This window comes from Solea senegalensis, linkage group LG9, assembly GCF_019176455.1.
Source record: "Solea senegalensis isolate Sse05_10M linkage group LG9, IFAPA_SoseM_1, whole genome shotgun sequence".
Lineage (NCBI taxonomy): Eukaryota > Metazoa > Chordata > Actinopteri > Pleuronectiformes > Soleidae > Solea > Solea senegalensis.
This window is the reverse complement of record NC_058029.1, coordinates 22,447,921-22,465,120: the sequence shown is the minus strand read 5'-3', so window position 1 is coordinate 22,465,120 and position 17,200 is coordinate 22,447,921. Positions and strand designations below refer to the sequence as shown.

General features: G+C 39.6%; 2 protein-coding genes and 1 non-coding gene across 3 annotated transcripts; 1 reads left to right on the top strand and 2 right to left on the bottom strand.

Moving 5' to 3' along the window:
* The first annotated feature begins 16 nt into the window (after positions 1-16).
* trnai-aau lies at positions 17-90 on the top strand. The gene has a single exon. It is a non-coding gene; the product is annotated as a tRNA-Ile (tRNA).
* Positions 91-747: 657 nt separating this feature from the next.
* On the bottom strand, positions 748-9,539 carry akirin1 (akirin 1). Its single transcript, XM_044034974.1, has 5 exons — positions 9,167-9,539; positions 3,845-3,991; positions 2,065-2,193; positions 1,372-1,443; positions 748-1,255 (listed from the first exon to the last, which is right to left on the bottom strand). Exons 1-5 carry the CDS (start codon positions 9,369-9,371, stop codon positions 1,245-1,247), a joined length of 564 nt encoding a protein of 187 aa, XP_043890909.1. The 5' UTR covers positions 9,372-9,539; the 3' UTR covers positions 748-1,244.
* Positions 9,540-12,520: 2,981 nt separating this feature from the next.
* On the bottom strand, positions 12,521-16,932 carry cnr2 (cannabinoid receptor 2). The gene is made up of 3 exons (XM_044033509.1): positions 16,836-16,932; positions 13,863-13,958; positions 12,521-13,740 (listed from the first exon to the last, which is right to left on the bottom strand). The coding sequence occupies exons 2-3, from the start codon at positions 13,930-13,932 to the stop codon at positions 12,653-12,655; spliced, it is 1,158 nt and encodes a 385-aa protein (XP_043889444.1). The 5' UTR covers positions 13,933-13,958; positions 16,836-16,932; the 3' UTR covers positions 12,521-12,652.
* Between the last annotated feature and the right edge of the window lie 268 nt (positions 16,933-17,200).

Sequence of the window (17,200 nt, the reverse complement as noted above, 5' to 3'; positions counted from 1 at the left end):
TTGACACATGTATTACGGCCGGTTAGCTCAGTTGGTTAGAGCGTGGTGCTAATAACGCCAAGGTCGCGGGTTCGATCCCCGTACGGGCCAGGATACACTATTGTTTACTAGGGGCTTCTGTGTGGACAATTGTGTCATTGAAAATGCATCAGTGGGAACAGAGAAATGTTTGAAAACATAGGAATATCTGTGTGACATTATAATTACTTTAAAGTATATTTTCTGACCATAACTCTATTTTTGTATGTATATAAAATGCAATTACGATCTAATATTGGATTTTCTTTCTATAACAGTAGAAAACAGACATTTTATGTCAGTGCTTTTGGATCTATGAAGTACATCCATTCACTCAGATCTATAGTTCCATTTCTTTATCTTCTAAACACAAATATAGTGACTACAGTAATAAAGTTAATTCACCTAAAATAACCTATGAAACATTTGTTCACAACTGAACATTAAAGATCATACTAAATCTACAGTGCCATTTATATTTACCATGTTGTACATATTCTGGCTTCACACCGTTTACATTGTATACATTGTTTTATTTTTATTATTTGAACTACTATTAAGTCCATTTATTCCCTTTCCCTGCTGTTGTAACACTGCATATTTCTCTGTAGTGAGATGAAGAATGTGAAACAGTCAAAAGCTCCAGAGCAGTAAACATTGTTGCCCATGAAATATGTTTTTAATAACAAACTAAACACCACCCCTGATTTAAATCAACATACAAGACAATTTCTTTTAATCACAGAACTTTTATTTTTGTTCAAAAGGGAGGAAAAATCCATATTCGAGTAAAGAGTTGTGAGGAGGAAGAGGGTGGTGGGCAAGAAATGTGGGTCAACGTGGGAAGCTAGAGACATTAAATACAGCTGCTGGAAGGTTACAGAATGATCATATATGAGCCAATAAGCTTTCTCTACAGCGCTGGCAAGAGATTTGACACAGACCTGCTTTTATAGGGATTTCAAGACGGAGAATATAAACAAGAAAAAAAGGGGCAAAAAAGGATAGGCTTCATACACAGTTTATCTTTCAGGATTCTGACTTTTGGCCAGCAGCAATAGTTTTGAAGTTAAAAAAAAAACTTTTGGATTAAAAAGTAGATAAACCATGGCACCCAAACAGTTTGAGGGGTTAAAAAAGGGAAATAAAATGAAAATCGAGTGGAAGGGGGCAGTGGAAGAGCAGCTATCTTGTGTGAGGAAGCTGGGATTTAAATCCAAGTGAGTTCAAGAGACGTCTAAAAAGAAAACAAACAGAACATGTTGGATCAGTTTATGCCCTTAAACGATCACAGATTAAAAAGGTGAGTACATTAATAGAACTTTTGACTTTCTGAAGAAAATGGGAACTTACAACTAGCAGGCCGGGCTCCGTATCTTCGCATGATCTGGTCTTGTGTGAATTTCACAAAAGATTCATATTGTTCTGGGAAGAGAAGATGATCAGAGTGAGGCTGAGTGCTGATTCAAACACCAGATGAGTCACAGGACATCTGCACATCAGCATTACCTGATCCCTTAGTACAGCTAAGCAGTTCAATCTCATCCTATTTTATTTCTGTAAACAACACAATCCAAGTTCTAACCAAGCCCAGATTAGTCTCCTACTCTGTCATTACTTACTGTGTTTTCAGATAACTAAAGATACAGCACATAGTAGCTGTTGATGTAGCTTTCCTTGTTTTGTGCCATACGATCTTTCAGTGTCAGCAACACAAGAATATTTTACAGGTGTGTGTGAAATGGCAGCAGAATATTGAGCTATTGAATTTCTTTTCTAACACATTCTAAAGTGTCACAGCAAAGTAAAACTCCAGTGTTATGTCGACATAATAAAAGTGAGGACAGTTTTGCTTAAGTTGCTTAACAAATTTATGACACTCTCTGTTCTAATGAATGCCCTACTCATTTACAGTCTTGGCATTTAGAAGATCATATACATTCTGTTGGATTAAACCATGCATGCCAGCACTGCAGATTTTAGTTATAATCTGAAATGATAATAGGATAATTCTCATTACACTGACACTTGTGCTGTGGTTTTTACCTGCAAGTTTTGTGTTAAGGATCTGTTCGTATTCCTCCCGGATCTTCTCTTCATGGTCTTTGAGCAGGCGCTCACACAGGTAGCTCACCTGCCTCAATGTGAACGAGGGCTGGTCCTTCCTAGAGGCACCTGTGAAAAACAAAATTAGACCAGCTATAAAAAGGCTGAACTGGTGACACTTTTGTGTGCAGTGATAAGTCACTGAGACCGAATCCTCCTCTTCCAGAAAAAAGCTCTCTCCCGGTTGCAAATTTACAGCTCTGCCGGACTGGCTGATGACCCTACGTGATGGAGACACCAAGTCTTGTCAATACCTCCATCACAGTACAACTGGAGACAGCTTTGGGGGGTGATTCATTACCCAGTGACCTCTAAGGTCTGCTATGAGCTGGTTACACTAAAAAGTTTTGTAAATCACAGGCAAGGACAGCAGAGTAGGGTTGAAGGTTTCACAGAAGACTCACAGACAGATAGAGGCCAAGGTAGTAAGAGTGCAGGGTGTGATCTATGAGAGTGTTCTGCAGGAAGAGGAGAAGCACAGAAACTTGAAGGCCTGGGGCTTGAATTACCCCTCACACCTTGACCGCCAAATAGTGCTTAATACATCAGACTGTTTCACTGATACTGCAGCATGAATGAGAGCGGAACAAAAGCAAAAGACAAATGTAGCACATTTGTCTTTTAAAGTGGATTATGCTGTTTTTCTCCCAACATTAGCCATAAAAAACTGGACTAAAGCAAAGTGTAAATGAGTCAATGTCATTACTGCCATTGAGTGTTTTTCCACTATAGATAAGTTGACAGTAAGAAAGCTCATTTCTTGTGTTTGGACTTCTGTGATTACTCAGAAAAGATGTCCTCTCTTCTATTGTTGAGCTATCACAATAAATATAACCTAGGCCAGGTCACCTTGACACTTTAAGCTTGATCTATTATATTTTGATGCCACCATGAAACACGTTCATAATATACCCATCAATGATAAATGACTGTGAAGTTCACCTTGGAGGAATCTAGAAAGATTGAGACTGAACACACATGAGACAGTCAATGACTTGGTGAGGGATTTAAAAATGGGGAACTTCATTATTTAGAACTGTTGTTGGAGTAATCACCCCTAGGCCTGGCTTACAAAGATGGATTTTGTGGATTTGTTTTTGTCAGCGCTGGTTGACACATTCTGGGTTTTCTTAAAACCTGAAGAGCTGAGGTGTTTGTGCAAATACAGTCAAAACACATATTTTTTTTGTTTCCACAACATTTAGGCCCACTGTCATTATGATATTTTTTAAGTGTGGTGTCACTTTTTTGCAAATAGCAAGTGAAACACATATGCTCAGTGAAGAGAAGAGCTGAAGTCCTCAAGTCCCTAAGATCTTGTAATGCAAAAATCACAAAAAGAAAATAAGTCTGTAGCTCACTAAGTTACTAGTCCATCTTGGTGGTATCACTGAGGTTAAGTTTCGTTTGCTGTCGTTTGTTAGACTGCTGTCTAACAAACCTGTATAAAACAGGAAGACATGCCACAGTAACATCATGACAACATGACACTTCTGAGGAAAATCACAGGAAGTGGTTGGAACATGTCAAGGTATTAAAAAAAATGTGAATTTATCTGACACGTAAACATGTTTAGACTTTATTTAAGTCTTTTATTTCATTGTCGATAAGAGACGAAATTCTTAGCTGCTTGATTTCAGCAGTTAAGACATTGGGAGATGCAAAGGACCTCAACTGATCATGATTTTATTTTATGACTTTAGGATATGTATGGATTTACCTGGTGGGGAGCTGGGAGCATGAAGGGATGAGCTGGGGCTGGGAGCGTCACTGGAGCTACAGGCCTCAGTCTGGTTGAAGGCCCCTTCCAGCTGCCGCCGCCTCTGGATCCGACTGTACTCCTGTCGAAGGTTCTGGAATATCTGCTCTGTAGGGAGCAGAGAGGAACAAGTTAAGGAAAACAATATGGACAAAACGATCACTCACATATGTCAACCAGTCAGAAATTCCCACTGGGCTCCCACAGAAAATGAAATCCAGGCTCTCTCACTTATTTCAGTAATGTGACATGTACTTAATCGCAAGCAAAAATGCTGTAAACCCCAGCTTATTCTTATATATGAAATATCTTTAAACTGATTATTAGAAGCAGTGCTGTTAATATCTTTCCTCTTGTGTTTGTCCCAGTCAACAGACTAATAACAGGCTGGAAAGTACCAGTACTTTCAATAATCAAGTCTTTAAAGTGTTCAAAACACACTCATCATCCAGTCTGCTATGGCTGCAAGATAAACTACAGCTCTGCTCACTCTCTGTGTGATATCTATCACCTACAATGGCTTCCAAAACAAAACATTAATGAACAGGACGTGAAGGGCTGAATTAAACATAACTACAGCTGTGGCAATCACTACAGCCGACAGGGGAAACACTTCACGCAACTGTACCACTTTCACTTCTCTACTTGTGTTTTTTATGGCGTCAGCAGCATCATCGCCAACTACAACATATGAAAAGGCTTGAAAAACATGACATGTAATGATATGAAGTTGTATTTGAGAATATTATAAAATTTTCTTCAGTTTTAGAGACCAAAGTATTAATTGGTTGATAACACTGATGGAAAGGGTAATCCATAAAATATAAAATTATTGTTTGTTACAATTTACAGTAAAATTAGAAAACAATGTCAAAACAGCTCATACTTGGATCACAGTTACAGCATGTACTACATATTTATTATATCTGATTATAATAGGTTACAGTTCAAAGACCTCCTGGGAAAATCTAAAGAAAAACAGTATGGTTTAAACCAGACCTGATAAGCAAATGTAGTAGAGGGACTTCATCTTTCACAGGCAGCACAGGGGTGAAACTGCACCTCTATCTCGGAAATGTGCTCCATTTATCTTGGGTGGGGAAAGAAGTCATGTCGCCACTTCAACTTGCTCACCACTGTGAGCTTGTTTGGATAATGGAAAAAAGCAGGATGTTCTCCACAAGGCCATTTAAAGCCATTTCTCTGCATGGGAAAGCACTTTGTGCTCCTCACTTTGAATGTGTTGTGCAAATTAAAATTCCTGGCATCAATTTTGTCTAAGAACCCATGTCAGGGCCCCAGACTATGACCATTTACACACATTTTCACAACTTATTAATCATTGTTGTTATTTTTTTTTAATGAAACACAAGGAACAAGGCACAACTTTATCAAATGATTCACACTAATTCACTTTGTCAGCTTTTCCTTAAATCAATCATATAATAGAACAGCACACTGATGTCCAAAGCATTTATCATTGTTATCAGCTGAGAAAGAAAGAAATCTGTATATGTAACATCAATGACAATTTATGCGGCTGCTGCTAAATTTGGTGTTTCCCTAACACATTTTTAAATAGAGAATGCCAGTGCTACTAACGAAAAAAAAGAAGATAGTTTGGAGCCCTGCATTTTGTATTGCTTGTCGATTATAGGCCTGGTACCTTCACAGACACTTTCACTTACAGCAAATAACCTTTAAAACCCTCTGGGAGCAGGGGCCATGATCCAATAGGTTTTTCTTTTTTTTGTTGAGCTATCACGAGGCTTTACTGCCGTTTATTAAAACGTGTATCATCTAAAACAAACATGTATGGCATGTTTGCAAAGGTCGAACTTGTTTAAATCAGTCCAACAACGGTAGACAAGTCCTTTGTCAATGTGCTTACGTGTGTGAGAGACAGAGAAGTCGGGAGAGCGAATCAATGCACAGCTTTACAATGAAATACAATTTCAGCCATTTGAAAAGAAAGAAATGCTTAGTGACCATATGACCACCAACACTAGTTAATGTAACCTTTTAAGGAAAATGTCTGGTTGAGTGTTGTGCGTTTCTAGTGGGTGCTTATTTCTCTGAAGCAGTGACTAAATACATCCTGATTTAGCAGTGTAGCAGTGTTACGGTCTATTAAAACAACATGAACCGCAGTCATAACAAGCAATGCGACTCTAATGGCCTGTAACTGGCATCTAGTGATGTTGTCAGCTAGTACCTAAATACAAAAGTGTCAGGAACAGACATTTCTGTCCCAAATTTGTGAACTGCCTGAAGACATTTGAATCAATTTGGAATGGATAATAAAGTACTATAAGTAATAATATTGGCACCAGAATACTGTAACGGACTCTGCTTATGATGGCAATACTGTATTACAGTGTAGAATTGTTTTTGTTTTTTTACCACAAGTTTTGTGAATTAAATTATGAAAAAGTTGTTTTAATTCATTGGCTATTAGGCCAGAGAGAAAAAAATGATGTAAACCCTGTATTTAGTGTTTTCTTAAGTAAATAACAGTTTCAAACTTCTGTCAAGGAACAAGAGATTACCCCATCGCAACAGCCTCATATGAGCACATCCAGTTGGTTGAATGCTTTTTTTCCATGAGTAATAGATGTATGGCTTCTTTTACTCAAGGCGAATGCAGTAGTAGATTCAGATTACTGATTTAGGATGATAAAAAGCATTTATAGGTATATTAGTACCTCTGGGTTAATCTGAGAGACCATTCTGCTGCCCACTACTTCCAGTTTCTGCCACCTACTAGTATTTCAACTGTGGGCGTTGCTTGGCAACAATGACCCTGCCACAAGCAGGGCAAATAATCAATCAGAAAGACTTATGGGAGACAGGGGAAGACAGTGGAGAAAGCCTTGGCTAAAAGACTTAGGCACAGGACAGTGAATAAATGGGAGATGGGCCAGAGAGATTGGACATGGTGCTGGAGAGAAAACAAACCCGACTCATTTTATTTCACCCTAAGATGCTACGTGACTGTGGGTGGGGAAGGCGTTTCAGATGTCCAAACTGCCAGAAAGTGAGCAATGAGGTATTCTAGTTCAAAAACAGCAGACATGTGAATAACCAACCAGCAAGACGTTTGCTACAGAAGATCAATTAATTTCCAGACGTGTCTAATCAAATTGGTGGACCTAATTAGCAGTGTAACGTATAGTGAACACCACAATCATATGCATTATTATGTGTGTACATCTTCATTTACTTTACTGACCAAATAGCAGGCCAAGTTCAGCCATGTCCATGTTGTAAACCAGACAATCCAGAAATCAGCCAACACTGTGTCTAAGAAACAAAAACAGGCTCATCTGTCATCTGGGGGAGTTTTACCATAGCACAAGCCCAGACTGGCAACACAAGAATGAGCCAGAGAGAAGACGAGAGAGTGCGGCGTACCCATCTACACTACGAAATAATTACCTAAAAGAGACCGTGCTGTTGTCATATCCCTGTGTCACTCCTGCACACAATCCTGCTCACCACAAGCAAACCTGACTAGCTGGAAAGGATGCGTGGGTATAGATGAGTGGGAGAGATGACAGCTGACCTTTGGCTAAATACAAAACTGCTTTCACTTGGCAAACCACCTTAGGAGAGGCAGGCTTGCAGCACTTGACCCATGAGGAGCATAATAGCTGGTATCTGAAAGTCTGAATGCAATGAATGAAAGTCTGCTGCAGACAAATCTACTTTACTTCAAACATTCATTTGATGTACAGTAATTCAGCTATATAGTAAAAGACTGAAAATATTAAACACTCTTGAGGCCTGTTGGATTATTCACATGAGTAATGTTAATCCACACAATTTGAAATAAACTAATCCTGGAGATTCACACCATAAACATCTCTCTGTAGAGGATAGCAAGTCAGACTGTGTATCACTGCAGGTGCATTGTGCAAAGAAGGGATGTATGAGCTCTTCTTAGTTTACTTGAAAGAAAATAATCTTCCCTAACAGCTTTGATTTCACTTTCTTTTTCCAGTAACACAAGTTATTCTACCTCCTCCACAAGAGGATCCTCAATGGAGAACGGCTGCTGAAACCCAAGTCAACGGGCACAGAATTAAGTCAACTGATTATTATGAAGATTCAATCCATGTGGCAGTGATTTTGTCACGTCAATGTAATTGACATAACTTGTTGGCAAGGTGGAACAACATCAGGGGAATTAACTGGGACCAAAGGTACCCATGCTGTTACAGTCAGTGGATTTATTAAGGGTGAAAACAACTTCCCAAACGATTTTAATAAAAATGCTTGTAATCCTCTCACATTACACAGCAATGGAGTGATTTAATTAATTCAAGAATGTCCAGCAATTATCATTAAATTAGAATTAAAACGCATTCAAATTATACTTCACTGCTGCCAAGATCTCAGTGACTGGTATGTTTACTGTACAATAGGCTACTTTATGGCAGTAGGGAGATATAGGTCATTATCCATCTACTTAATTCGTCCCACACTGTGCATCACTCACAGCGGAGCTGCATTTTCAAGTCATGGCAGTATTAGAAATTAACAATGCATTTAATGACTGAGGTGGAAAAGAAATGGTTATGGTGCATAACGGTAACCCACCCCCAATGCAAGACAATGGTCGCACTAAAGCAAAAGAACAAATCCAGGCAGCTCCTAATTAACAGCATGCTATGATGAGCCTGCTGCTGTGATGCCATTTGTCTTGTCAGGAGAGCCAACAGGCTAAGCTGTCACCCAAATGTTAAAAGCATGATCTACTGGTTAATCTGTCCAATTAACACATAAGTAAACAGACAAATCTCCATCTGTATACATCGTCATAGCCACAATAACGGCATCTTAATAAATGTATAACTGATAGTAAAGGCAGCCGTATATAGTTCCAACGCTAGAAATAATACTTGATTTAGATGAGCACAGACAATATGTGAAAACACGTCTTTCCATTAACAAATCAACATTAGCCTAACTGAGCTAAATTAGGCTAAACTCGGCGACCGATCCTACGAGGTGGCGTGATGCCACCGACAAATTCAAACAAAGCCACTTCTTCTTTAGTTCGTCTAGTGATTTAGTTTAATTAGAATTGTTACACGAGTCAGTCACTTTGCGACTTTCCCCTTCTGGCGTTAGCTTAGCCGGGCTAACATTAGCCTCCAACCCCCATTCTGATTATCTCAAAAGAGCTAGCTATCCATTCCACTCCACCCAAACCCCCTCCCCCATGACACCCACCCTGAAACGCAGAAAAAGACGTCAAAATCTGGGTTACTTTCATACCTGGGGTAAGCCTATGCTCCCCTCCAACGGCTGTAGGCGACATCGAGTGCGTTGGGCTGTCGACCGGGGGACGGAGGTTGCATCTTTGCGGGGACGGAGTTCCAGGAGTCCCCGGTAGTGGATTGCACCTTCTCCGCTTGGGAGACTGGGGACTGAGGAGGGCCTCAAACTCCATCGACCGCTTTAACGTCGCTCCACAAGCCATGTTAGCAAAATAACAACAGCGAACAAAACAAGTAGAAGAAACAACGACCCGCAAAACTGGGGTTCAACAGCCGCACTTTGAATGTTAAACGTCCCTCGAACGCCTTGTGCCTTTCTTCCTCCCCACAACAACGGATTTTCTTCTGTATGCACTGAGCCAACGGCCGAGCCTGCCTGCTGAATTTTTAAAACGTCACAATGGCAGAGCCTACCATTACAGCAGAAAGGGGTGATTCAATATTTACAACACATATCTTTTTCATTATCTCATCGAAATGAATCGTAAAATGTTGGGGGGGCTTTCTTTTAATTGTGATTCGTTATTAATATTTATTCACTTGCGCTTCTGTGGTCACCTTTTGTCGTTTGTGTGCCGCATTGTCCTGTCGCGTAACCCCATTGTTGTAGTTGACGGCTTTCCGTTGAACTCGAATCGAAGGTTCACGAGACGTCTGGTGGTGGGCGACAGGTAAATCAGGCAAATGAAAGAATGTGAATCTTTGACGCGAGAATTCAATTTTCCTGTGTGTAGTTTAAATTGAATCACATTTATTCACCATATGTCGATAATACTCTTGATACCTGGCACTCACCATTTGTTAAAGCCGATAGATTTGGTTGATTTAAAGGTATAGAGTTGTATATTTCACATAAAATGGAGACATTACAGAACTGATGCTGTGAGGAAATATATCAGTATAAAAAATAGTGCATAAGTGGAAAATCACATTGGTATTAGTATAATAAGGACACTGTAACATAAGTATTGTTGTTCATGACAAAAAGGATGTGTATTATACACATCTGTGGCTCCACATGTCTTATATTGTGTAATAAACTAATATTTTCTATTTTCTTATCTTAATATGTTTGTTATTCACTGTATATCAAAATGCTGTCTGGATTTCAAAGATAAGTTGCCCTCACTACCAGGAACTGTATTGTTTGCACGGCATAAACATTTGTAGTGTCTGTATTTATGAGGTACATGTTCCAACCTGTTCCAGTTATAGCATACACATCAATTATCGATCACAATTTTACCTGCCTTGAGTAGTTAATTGAAGCTGAAGTTGTCCAGTAATCAGTAAGCCAGCCATGTTTCAGTCTTTGACAATTTATTTCATGTGCAAAAAAAAAAAAAAATACTGCATATACATTGAACTGAGGTGACCCTAGACTGGAACAAATAATGGGATTAAAACAAAAATTTCCTGGTAGAGAAGTCCATAAAAATATAATAAAAGTATATGTAAAACAAATTGAGTTATATATAGATATTGACGTAATTAAATAACCTAATTCTCAGCAAAGCCTTCTGTGAATTTTGGTTTGTATTACCTTACATTTGGCAGTGAGTTTAAAGCCATGTCAATATGTGCATTACTGCAGCTGCTGGCTGTTGCTTTTGTGTGTGCCCCATTTACCTAAGCACACTGCTTGGATTCATGTGGTGAACATTGTGTGGAATCCTCCCATACATTGGCTCTTTTGTGGAGTCCTGGCATTCATGTGCAGGTGGGACATGGGTAAATCCACTGGGTCCTCTCTTTTTGGGACACACAGTCAAACATAAAGAAGCATGCAAACAACAAATTATAGACCTAAAGTTAAGTCAGCAGTTCAGTTCACAGACAACACAGTTTCAAGGGATTGAGCGCTTTAAAGCAACAACATGAAGGCAGAGAGGTCAAATGTTAAAGGTTAAATTGCCACATAAAAGCTTAAAACACACCAAACTTGAGGCTTGACCTAAACACATTTTCACAGAAATACACACATTTATAGCCCCTTCTGTCTTATTACCACAAATGCTTGATACAGAAGTTTATTTTTGTACTATTTGCAATTAAATAAATGAACCATACAAAGCTACTCATATTGAAATACAAATAATGACTATTAGTTGGTCATTATTCAACTAATTCTCTAAGCTGTGATTGTTACGGTTAAAGTCATATGTAATGGTGATGATTGCCAGACTTTAAAGCTGTATTGCATAAATTACATTTAAATAAATGTCACATTCAAACAAATCATTGTCAAATGAGTTCACACAATGCTGGTTCAGCCTATGAGCTCCACACAACTCTTTCTATGTAGCAAACGGTTGGAATATAGATCCAGAGTCATCCTTTCAGAAACCTCTGCAGGCTCACCTGAGGAGTGGGCAAAGTCTGATGTCACAGCCTGCGTCAGTGCCCACATACTCCACGAAGCGAACACAAAAACGTTTCCCCCCAGTCATCATTCCCTCAGCCGTGCTATGATGACCCCTTCCACGTTGAGGAGGTACTGTGAAGTAATGGAAAACAATACCAAAGCTGCACCAGGAGAAGACATGTCTTCCTATCAGTAGTGTCTCTGTCACTCACTGCAGAAACTCATATCTGCTCATAACTAATCTATAAGCTAGTGCGAATTCAATCAGTTTCCTGTTGACCTTTGTGTCACAGAAAAACAAATTGTGGACGGTGAGCTGGATCGTGCTGTGGTACTGTATGTTTCATACCTGCTGTACATGTTAACCGGGATACAAATAAATTTATCCAGGTATGTTAGTCAGACTAAGACTAGCTAGATTTTAGTCGGACTAACATGTTTACACAACTAAAATTGAACATGCATGTTCAAATTTTTCAGACCTGGCTGAGGGAGTGCTCATGTGTATGCAGCAGCAGCTCAGGGGCAGGTGGGGGCAGAGACGAGTTTCTCCTGTTAAACTGCCGATCAACTGGATGTTTAGAGCAGAGACTTTTTCTGGGCACTTCTTTGTGTTTTCAGTCTTTCTCCAATCTGTTTGCAGCCGTCTTGCTTTACTTGCACAATGCTGCCACTGCCTCCATCTGTTTTTACATAGGTTGCATCACTTTCTGGGATGAGACATGAGAGCATTGCTAAACTGAGAAACACAGAGAGTTGTATGGAGCTGACAGGCTTAATCAGCCTTGTGTGACCTCACCTGACAATGGTTTGAATATAACAGACATTCTATGTATTAAAAGGTTTTAACGTATTCTCCTTACAACCATAATATTTATTATTTCACATAAAACACAATTACCACATTTCGTTTATTTCATGTAATTTCTGATGTTTTTACCACAGTGGTCCTGTTCACAACCAAGTTATGCCAGCCCTAATATGCAGTATATGACAATAAATCCTGCTGTTGGGTGCTAAACATTTGATTCTACACTAAACTTGATTTTAAATAACCGTCTTCACCATATTTACACTGCCATAAATACAGTATTTCCCATCTGTCCAGCTACCGCTCCGTCATTTCCTGATGTCCAGCTGCTGACTGTTTACTATTTCTGAGACCGAGTTAAGTCGGGTGGTTCTGGGTCTTGGTATTTCTACTTCAGAGATTGCAGTAAAGTTGAGGTCTTCTGTAGAGGGTAGTCCTGGGGTTAAATCCTCTGTAGACGTTTTACACCACCCAACCTTACACACCCTTTGTAATAGCTGCAGCAGTGCAACCCGTAGCTCTCTGCAGCGTAGGGCATATAGCAGTGGGTTGACTGCAGAGTTCACCAGACAGAGGGTGCTGCAGAAGGCAAAGGCTCTCTGTTGTCTGTGAGTCAGGATCCCAGAGACATCAGCGATCATGAAGGAGAGAGCTGGAAGCCAGCAGCCCACCAGAATGATTAAGATTAGGCCAAAGGTACGAGCTAGCCGGATATCCATCCTCATGCGGTTATGGCCTGTCGCTGCTGGTCCCTGTAGGTTGGTCATGGAGGATTCATGACGGTGGGCCTTCCACAGGATGAGAGTGTAAGCTCCCAGGATCAGAGCCAGCAGCACCAGGATGAAGCTGGTCCAGCAGGCCAGATATTCCCGGTTGATGTAAGGGAACAGACGGGAGCAAGGTGGGGTCAGGACTGTGGGACACCTCCAGCCCATCAGAGGCAGGAAGGCAATGAAGATGGTGGCACTCCAGAGAATCAGCATGCTCAGCAGGGCTCTCCGTCGTGTCAGCATCACCTTATAGCTTGAGGCCTGGTAGATGCAAAGATAGCGGTCAAGTGCGGTCAGCAGTAAACTTCCCACCGAACTACTAAAAGCCATGGTGACACCTCCTAACTTGAAGAGGTAGGCAGTGGGGCCATCACTGTGACGGAAGAGGTGGAAGTCCAGAAAACTGGTGGTGAAGAAGCAGCTGGCGAAGACATCAGCTAAAGCGAGGCTGCCAATGAACAGATAGGAGGGTCGCCGCCGCAGGGAGGCTGTGGCAGCGATCACACACAGCACCAGAGCATTTTCGAGCAGTGTGATCGGGCCTGCCAGGAAACAGATGGAGCCGATGGCTGTCTTCTCTGCTTTAATCAGGACCATGTAGCATTCCAGATTCTCACAAGAATTTGCTTTGAGGAGAAACACACATGTTATAAAAAACCAAGTGGACTGACACAGCAACCTCTAATTTCTGAAAAAAGAAATACAATACTGTTGAAATAAGGTCATATATTAACCATTAACTACGCACCTATTAATAATGAGCTGTCCGGTTTGGCTTCTGTGGGTCTCAAAGAAGTGGGGCTCTCCCATTCCTCCATTTCATTTATACCAGGAGGGCTGTATGCTAGATTGTAATTAGAAAAATAGAACAAAAAATATTCAGTCAGTCTGACATTTGTTTATATTAAGTTATGCATTACCGTTTACAGTATACAACAAACATATAACTTATGCTTTTTGATAGGAAAGTTACAAAGCAGAATAATAATAATGACAAAAGCAATTCATGAATCAGAATTTGTAAGTAAAAAAAATACCTTTTTCTCTTTGTTTAGTTTACAGAAAACTCAGTTTATTTTTTATATTAGCTATAATCTGATTGATAACAAGTCTTCACGTTGAGGTTTTCATATCAAGTGGAAAAGACACAATACTTCCTGTTGATAAAAAAAAAATGTGGACGATGTGTTTAAGTAGAAAATGTGATTACTTTTTTTTTCTCTTTGTCAATATTGAACCTGGGGCTTAAATGGAACATTAACGGTTGTGAGTCACAGCAGAAAGTCATTTAGAGGTCAAGGCAAACAGACCACGATCATCACAGTATCAGTTAATGACTATATTGGCGACACAGTCAGAAAATGGCTGGGTAAATCAAAAGCATACCATAAAGTGGCATGTCCTCGAGAAGCAAAAATCGAATGTTATTTACAAATCAAAATATCCTCTCCTGATGTTCAACAAAAATTGAATACAGCATGTAAATCATAGTGATTTTGTATTTATGTGTAGTAAACATACATGGTGAAGCTGCTTTTAGCTGCACACAGATGTAACTTTCTTGTGATCTTGACCCACTGAGTCACTTTCCAAACTAGTTCTCCTGTACCTTTGATTGATTTGTTTCTCCACCACTTTATTATTTCATCTTTTGAATTTGGAGCAACTTGAAGTTAATTATTTTACTATAAGCGGGTTAAAGCCTCACTGCATGACTGATCTGTTATTAGTGGCATTGCAGCAAACCCACAGAAACAGTTTTTCTTCTTCTTCCACAGTCCTCCACAGACCTCAACATAGGAACTTCTTCCAAACTTCAAAACATTCAGCTGAATTAGGTGAAGTCATTTCATCAATACCAACTTTGATCTTTAATCCACAATGAGTGGTTCAGAAGGTGTGTCAGTGGTGCTCTTTGTGCATTTTCAATGGACCTGCTTCATATCTCAGGAGGTGCCATCACTATGGCAACCATAAACTGATGCTGGTGTCAACTGATTCAGATCAGCAGATTAGACTGCACACACGGAATCCCATAAACAGTGACAGCGATTAATCAGCTCATTGGGGACATTATAGATTGCCTGTCACAAGTCACAAGAGATTGCGTAACAGTCAATAGTCTTGTTCAAAACCCTGTCATTTGTGTGATTACCACAGAAGGCAGCAATCCCACTCGAATTCCCCCAGCAATTGCGTTATTTGACGCAATTCTGTCTTTAAAGTTAATTATTTTTTGTTTGAAGGTTTTTCTTCTAGTGTACATAAAGCATAGTTTGAAATGTGCCATAAAACTAAAGCTATTACTTTTATGTTAAAGAACTGTACTCTGCAGCCCAACGGGAACTTGGGTTGTGACAGGAAGGCTGTTGGTTCAAGTCCCCATCAGTTCAAGGGCTTCGGTACCCCTGAGTGTCCAATTAATGTTAAATTGAGTTGTGTTAGTAAGGGCATCTGGTGTAACAATCTCTATCCCAAATCAAGTGTGCGGATCCTCTGCCATGGTGACCCCAAGACAGGGAGATGTATTTGTATATATTTGTTGTGTGATAATCATTATTATTATCATCTCATCTAGACAATAGATATACAATTCATTATTTATTAAAAGTGCATTGAGATCTCTTACTGTGTTTTCAGTCAAAATAATACATTTGACGGGAAAAATATTGCCCCATGAAGGAATTAGATGGAACGGCATGGGCAGTTAATGAGTGGGTGAAGGTCACCGCTGAACTGAACAATCTGTTGTAGAGTGCATCACCTTTATGCAATTAATAAATTAAACTCTATGCACAAAGCTCACGTTTGAGGGTTTAAGCAGACAAAACAATACATAATTTAATTGGAGTGGCTACCAGTAACTGAGAGGCTTAAACGTGAGGAATGTATTTTATAGACAACATTGTGATGCAAACAACTAAAATGTGTACATATAAAAAAAAGGGTAAAGAAAAAAAGGTAGATATGATGTCGTATAAGTGACTGCTGTCCTCGGAAGTAAAGGCAACATTTCACCTCGTCACGTCACTGAACACTTGAATTTTTTGTTTGTTTGTTCTGTATCTATACTCTCACCATTATTTCTGATTTTCTTCACAAATATGACACTGCCTTGTGAAAGCAAAGGCAAATATAGTGCTGGAATAAAATTATCTTCCAGAGAGCCCCTTATTGAATTGACAGATGATATTTGTCACTTCCGCGACAGGCCATATGGGTGCATGCACAGTGGATATTACACCACCCCAGGCTTTTTCTCTTCTCCCTTGTGGTGAAAATTTAGATAGACATCTTTTTTCTTTTTTTTTTTACTTTGAATGCTCTCTTTCTTGTCGAGAAAGTATCTCAACAAGAAAGCAGAATACAGAAAACATCTTTTATAGTAAAAATCCACAGACATCCAGTTTAGTTTGGCGACTTACTGAAATATGATGGGGCAATAACTCCTCCTCGTTGCATCCTGCCACTGAATTTCAAAATATCACAAACCCCTGTGGCATAAGTAATGATATCACTACTAGAAACAACTGGTTTAGCCGTTACAAAAGAAAAAAAAATAGACAGCAAAATAGGTAAAAAAGTAACCGATCTACCACAGAAATATCCTTATTTAATGCAAATACAGTTCCTCAAGAATAAGAATATTTCCTCATAACATGTAAAAAGATCTGTAAATTGTACTTTAAATCTGACTGACTTTTAAAGCTTTAATTCTTACCTTGGGTTTTCTTTTTCTTTGAGCAGATATTTGTTTTAACAAGTCTGATTTCCTCTCAGTTCAGCCACAGCATGACCGCACAATCTACTGACTAGTGACAAAGTGCACAAGTGTGGGGAGAAGATATGGAGGGTAGCTGTGGTGACAGAGAGAGAGGGAGAGAGAGAGAGGGGAAGAGAGAGAGAGAGAGAGAGAGAGAGAGAGGAGATGAAAGCCACCAAATGATGCGCTTTTGAAGTACTGTGGATGCAGCTGTGTGATGAAACTGAGAATAAAATGATTGCATTGAAGTCAACTTCTGTTTGATTCATTTGATTAGATGAATGTGAACTTATCCACCACAAATCCACACTGAGAAGGTTTGC